Genomic DNA, 6,309 nt, shown 5'->3' with positions numbered 1-6,309 from the left:
ATCATCAGCATAGATGAAACTCTCTGTCCCTTCTGGCAGTGGCTGGTCAGTTGTGTAGATGTTGAACATGGATGGAGCAAGCGCGCTCCCCTGAGGCAGGCCGTTCTTCTGTTTCCGCCATCTGCTTCTCTGGCCCTGGAACTCAACAAAAAAGCTCCTGTTTTGTAGCAGGCTTCCATATCTGTGTTTTAGATGGGTTGGGGATCAGCTAGTTTTCCCTGTAATAGGCAGTAAGAGCACCTAGAGCTTCGGAGAGCTTCTGTTCAACCATCTCAAAGCTCCCTGCTTGAGCGGTGATGGCATGATCATCAGCATAGATGAAACTCTCTGTCCCTTCTGGCAGTGGCTGGTCAGTTGTGTAGATGTTGAACATGGATGGAGCAAGCGCGCTCCCCTGGGCGCCTCTGACCTTCTTTTCCTTCCAGCCATGGCTCCCAAGGCAAAGGCACCAGCCAAGCCAGCAGCGGCCAAGCCAGCAGCGGCCAAGCCAGCAGCGGTCACGCCAGCAGCGGCCACATCAGCAGCGGTCACGCCAGCAGCGGTCACATCAGCAGCGGTCATGCCAGCAGAGGCCAAGCCATCAGTGGTCATGCCAGCAGCAAAAGAAGGTGCAAAGGACAACGGTGGCAAAGCAAGAGCTAAAGAAACGGCCCAAAAGCTCCGCCAGCGGTCATCAGCCATGTTCAGGAACTTCCCTTTCAACATGGCTTCTCCCAAGAATCTCTGGATCGGTCTTCAGGTTGCCGCAGTCTTCGGCGTTGTCGTCTTCATCGTCTCGATCTTCGTCTGTGAGTCTCGTTCTCCGTTTAGGGCCGAGGTTCCCAACCAGTGGTCTGCAAGAACTAAAATATGTTTCACCAAACATTTATAATTTCAAACCTTTATTCATTTATTGTCCTGTATCATATTCCACAGTTGGTGGTGTTGGTGGTGGTTGGCCTAGCAGTTGGTGATGGAAGGGTCAATGTAAATCACGGGGCAGAGAGTTCCACTGCTGGCGGCGTGCACAACACTGGCTTTTATAGGGTAAACAGGAAGCAGCAACAACTCACTCTGAGTCACTCTGAGAACAATGAGCCTCGCCCAGCCTCTCAAACAAAGCACTCAGCAGCTAATTTTAAAAACACACTCAGATTCCTAGTGTCCCCTAAGACTAGGCTTACCTGAAGCAGAAGGGAACAAAATGGCTTCTTGCTTCCTCAACTTCTGTGGGAGCATAACTGCCACTTGAGTTCAGGCCCTGGCTTTTATAGGGTAAACAGGAAGCAGCAACAACTCACTCTGAGTCACTCTGAGAACAATGAGCCTCGCCCAGCCTCTCAAACAAAGCACCCAGCAGCTAATTTTAAAAACACACTCAGCAGCTAATTTTAAAAACACACTCAGATTCCTAGTGTCCCCTAAGACTAGGCTTACCTGAAGCAGAAGGGAACAAAATGGCTTCTTGCTTCCTCAACTTCTGTGAGAGCATAACTGCCACTTGAGTTCAGGCCCTGGCTTTTATAGGGTAAACAGGAAGCAGCAGCAACTCACTCTGAGTCACTCTGAGAACAATGAGCCTCGCCCAGCCTCTCAAACAAAGCACTCAGCAGTTAAAAACACACTCAGCAGCTAATTTTAAAAACACACTCAGATTCCTAGTGTCCCCTAAGACTAGGCTTACCTGAAGCAGAAGGGAACAAAATGGCTTCTTGCTTCCTCAACTTCTGTGGGAGCATAACTGCCACTTGAGTTCAGGCCCTGGCTTTTATAGGGTAAACAGGAAGCAGCAACAACTCACTCTGAGTCACTCTGAGAACAATGAGCCTCGCCCCGCCTCTCAAACAAAGCACTCAGCAGCTAAAAACACACTCAGCAGCTAATTTTAAAAACACACTCAGATTCCTAGTGTCCCCTAAGACTAGGCTTACCTGAAGCAGAAGGGAACAAAATGGCTTCTTGCTTCCTCAACTTCTGTGAGAGCATAACTGCCACTTGAGTTCAGGCCCTGGCTTTTATAGGGTAAACAGGAAGCAGCAGCAACTCACTCGGAGTCACTCTGAGAACAATGAGCCTCGCCCAGCCTCTCAAACAAAGCACCCAGCAGCTAATTTTAAAAACACACTCAGCAGCTAATTTTAAAAACACACTCAGATTCCTAGTGTCCCCTAAGACTAGGCTTACCTGAAGCAGAAGGGAATAAAATGGCTTTTTGCTTCCTCAACTTCTGTGGGAGCATAACTGCCACTTGAGTTCAGGCCCTGGCTTTTATAGGGTAAACAGGAAGCAGCAACAACTCACTCTGAGTCACTCTGAGAACAATGAGTCTCGCCCAGCCTCTCAAACAAAGCACCCAGCAGCTAATTTTAAAAACACACTCAGCAGCTAATTTTAAAAACACACTCAGATTACTAGTGTCCCCAAAGACTAGGCTTACCTGAAGCAGAAGGGAACAAAACGGCTTCTTGCTTCCTCAACTTCTGTGGGAGCATAACTGCCACTTGAGTTCAGGCCCTGGCTTTTATAGGGTAAACAGGAAGCAGCAGCAACTCACTCTGAGTCACTCTGAGAACAATGAGCCTCGCCCCGCCTCTCAAACAAAGCACTCAGCAGCTAATTTTAAGAACACACTCAGATTCCTAGTGCCCCGTAGTGTCATGACAACAAGAATTCCCCATTCCTTTTCTCTCATCAATTTCAGATAAATCTTGGACGAATGCAAACAATCTCATCTCCACAGAAAAGCGCCTGAATGACCTGAGGCATACGATGTCGATTGGAATGAGGGATAGGGATATGAACTATGCAAACCGTAAGTGGACCGTGGCCTACGGTTTTTCATTTCAGGTTGGTTGAGGAAAGGAAAGGGCCTAAACCGTTCTGGCCCAACTCTTCTGTCCGAATGCGCCTCCTCTCATGAGCCTACTAGAACTTTAAGGTCTTCTAGGGAGGCCCTGCTCTCGGTCCCACCTTCTTCTCAAGTGCCACTGGTGGGGACGAAAGGCAGGGCCTTCCTTCCTTTTCTGTGGTGGCCCCTCCTTCAGCTGTGGGACTCCCTCCCCAGAGACACTAGGCAGGCCCCATTCCTTCTGGGTTTGAGGAAAAAACTGAAGGATTGGCTCTGTACACAAACATTCAAAAAGCAAGTTTCTATGGTTTCGACACGGTCTTGATTAAGGATTACGAGCAGCAGGGTTAGGGATGAATTGAAGCATGCACTTTATATGCTTTTAAAATTTGTATACTGATGTATTTTATTATTGTATTGTTGAAGGTTTTCATGGCCGGAATCATTGGGTTGTTGTAGGTTTTTTCGGGCTATATGGCCACGTTCTAAAGGCATTTTCTCCTGACGTTTCGCCTGCATCTATGGCAAGCATCCTTTTAGGATGCTTGCCATAGATGCAGGCGAAACGTCAGGAGAAAATGCCTTTAGAACATGGCCATATAGCCCAAAGAAACCTACAACAACCCTATTTTATTATTGCTTAAGGTTAATCGTTTTTAACTGTTTAATTTTTATTGTTAGTACTGGTTTTTACTGGCATTGAATTTTTGCCGCCGTGAGTCCAATGTCATTACATCGAATCTGTATGTCTGTATCTCCGATGTCTGGATGTCCAATGTCATTCTGTAAAAGTCTTGATATGGCCTCTCTCACTGAAAACTGCAATAGAAAGAAGTATTCGTGACATTTCTACAGATCAAGAGCTGAGTAGGAGGCACTTCCTGTGTCAAAAACAAAGGAGGGGAGGAGAGAGAGACTCTTTGGGGTCCAAATTCTGGAAGGCTGACCCAGTCCATTGTAAACTGGGAATTTTAACCCATATTTCATTGATATTGGAGCCGATCTTTGTTCTCACTGTTTTGCTAAATTACCTTCCCAAAATTAAGAATTAGATTTGCAGTTGTTGTTGTTGTTCATTCGTTCAGTCGTCTCCGACTCTTCGTGACCTCATGGACCAGCCCACGCCAGAGCTCCCTGTCGGCCGTTACCACCCCCAGCTCCCTCAAGGTCAGTCCAGTCCCTTCAAGGATGCCATCCATCCATCTTGCCCTTGGTCGGCCCCTCTTCCTTTTGCCTTCCACTTTCCCCAGCATAATTGTCTTCTCTAGGCTTTCCTGTCTCCTCATGATGTGGCCAAAGTACTTCAACTTTGTCTCTAGTATCTTTCCCTCCAGTGAGCAGTCGGGCTTTATTTCCTGGAGGATGGACTGGTTGGATCTTCTCGCAGTCCAAGGCACTCTCAGCACTTTCCTCCAACACCACAGCTCAAAAGCATCGATCTTCCTTCGGTCAGCCTTCCCTAAGGTCCAGCTCTCACATCCGTAGTTGTGACTACAGGGAAGACCATGGCTTTGACTAGGCGGATCTTTGTTGCCAGTCTGATGTCTCTACTCTTCACTATTTTATCGAGACTGGACATTGCTCTCCTCCCAAGAAGGAAGCGTCTTCTGATTTCCTGGCTACAGTCTGCATCTGCAGTAATCTTTGCACCTAGAAATACAAACCCTGTCACGGCCTCCACGGTTTCTCCCTCTATTTTCCAGTTGTCAATCATTCTTGTTGCCATAATCTTGGTTTTTTTGACATTTAGCTGCAACCCGGCTTTTGCGCTTTCTTCTTTCACCTTGATTAGAAGGCTCCTCAGCTCCTCCTCGCTTTCGGCCATCAGGGTGGTGTCATCTGCATATCTGAGGTTGTTAATGTTTCTTCCAGCAATTTTCACCCCAGCTTTGCATTCCTCCAGCCCCGCACATCGCATGATGTGTTCTGCATACAAGTTAAAAAGGTTGGGTGAGAGGATGCAGCCTTGCCGGACGCCTTTCCCAATCTTGAACCAGTCTGTTGTTCCGTGGTCAGTTCTGACTGTTGCTACTTGGTCCTTGTACAGATTCCTCAGGAGAGAGACAAGGTGGCTTGGGATGCCCATTCCACCAAGAACTTGCCACAATTTATTATGATCCACACAGTCAAAGGCTTTAGAAGAGTCAATGAAGCAGAAGTAGATGTTTTTCTGAAACTCCCTGCCTTTCTCCATTATCCAGCGGATATTGGCAATTTGGTCTCTGGTTCCTCTGCCTTTTCTAAACCCAGCTTGAACGTCTGGCAACTCTCGCTCCATGTATTGCTGGAGTCTTCTTCCTTGCAGGATCTTGAGCATTACCTTACTGGCATGAGAAATAAGGGCCACTGTACGGAAGTTGGAGCAGTCTTTCGCATTTCCCTTTTTTGGTATGGGGATATAAGTTGATTTTTTCCAGTCTGATGGCCATTCTTGTGTTTTCCATATTTGCTGGCAAATGGCATGCATCACCTTGACAGCATCATCTTTTAAGATTTTAAACAGTTCAGCTGGGATCCCGTCGTCTCCTGCTGCCTTGTTGTTAGCAATGCTTCTTAAGGCCCATTCAACCTCACTCCTCAGGATGTCTGGTTCTAATTCATTCACCACACTGTCAAAACTATCCTCAATATTATTATCCTTCCTATACAGATCTTCTGTATAGTCTCGCCACCTTCTCTTGATCTCTTCAGCTTCTGTTAGGTCCCTGCCATCTTTGTTTCTTATCATACCAATTTTTGCCTGAAATTTACCTCCAATGTTTCTAATTTTCTGGAAGAGGTCTCTTGTCCTTCCTATTCTGTTGTCTTCTTCCGCTTCCATGCATTGCTTATTTAAAAATAGTTCCTTATCTCTTCTGGCTAACCTCTGGAATTGCGCATTTAACTGGGCATATCTCCCCTTTTCACTGTTTCCTTTTGCTTTCCTCCTTTCTTGGGCTACTTCCAGTGTCTCAGCAGACAACCATTTTGCCTTCTTGGTTTTCTTTTTCTTTGGAACGTACTTTGTTGCCGCCTCCTGAACAATGTTGCGGACTTCTGTCCATAGTTTCTTCTGGGACTCTGTTTACTAAGTCTAGTCCTTCAAATCTGTTCTTCACTTCCACTGTATATTCGCTAGGAATGTTAGTGAGATCATATCTAACTGGTCTGTGTATTTTCCCTGATCTCTTTAGTTTTATTCTAAATTGGGCAATAAGAAGTTCATGATCTGAGCTACAGTCAGCCCCAGGTCTTGTTTTCACCGACTGGATGGATGTCCGCCACCTTTGGCTGCAAAGGATGTAGTCAATCTGATTTCGGTGTTGACCGTCTGGTGAAGTCCATGTATAAAGCCGTCTTTTAGGTTGTTGGAAGAGAGTATTCGTTATACACAGCGAGTTTTCCTGGCAAAATTCTATCAGCCTGCGTCCCGCTTCATTTTTGTTCTCCCAGACCATGCTTGCCTGTGATCCCAGTTGTCATTTGACTTCCCACCTTGGCAT

At 46.5% G+C, this 6,309-nt stretch overlaps 1 protein-coding gene across 1 annotated transcript; it reads left to right on the top strand.

Moving 5' to 3' along the window:
- The first annotated feature begins 357 nt into the window (after positions 1-357).
- On the top strand, positions 358-3,546 carry PRR27 (proline rich 27). The gene is made up of 3 exons (XM_067468361.1): positions 358-788; positions 2,681-2,791; positions 3,509-3,546. Exons 1-3 carry the CDS (start codon positions 428-430, stop codon positions 3,544-3,546), a joined length of 510 nt encoding a protein of 169 aa, XP_067324462.1. The 5' UTR covers positions 358-427.
- Positions 3,547-6,309: the final 2,763 nt, after the last annotated feature.

This window comes from Anolis sagrei, chromosome 5 (genome assembly GCF_037176765.1).
Source record: "Anolis sagrei isolate rAnoSag1 chromosome 5, rAnoSag1.mat, whole genome shotgun sequence".
Classification (NCBI taxonomy): domain Eukaryota; kingdom Metazoa; phylum Chordata; class Lepidosauria; order Squamata; family Dactyloidae; genus Anolis; species Anolis sagrei.
Note: the sequence above shows the minus strand (reverse complement) of the source record. Positions and strands in the feature narration are given on the sequence as shown.

What these genes read in the sequence shown, in the direction of transcription:
- PRR27 (XM_067468361.1), top strand. Translation starts at nt 428, where the DNA reads ATGGCTCCCAAGGCAAAGGCACCAGCCAAGCCAGCAGCGGCCAAGCCA. An exon ending in CATCGTCTCGATCTTCGTCT is followed by an intron (nt 789 to 2,680) that starts GTGAGTCTCGTT and finishes CATCAATTTCAG; the next exon opens with ATAAATCTTGGACGAATGCA. An exon ending in GGATATGAACTATGCAAACC is followed by an intron (nt 2,792 to 3,508) that starts GTAAGTGGACCG and finishes TTTTATTGTTAG; the next exon opens with TACTGGTTTTTACTGGCATT.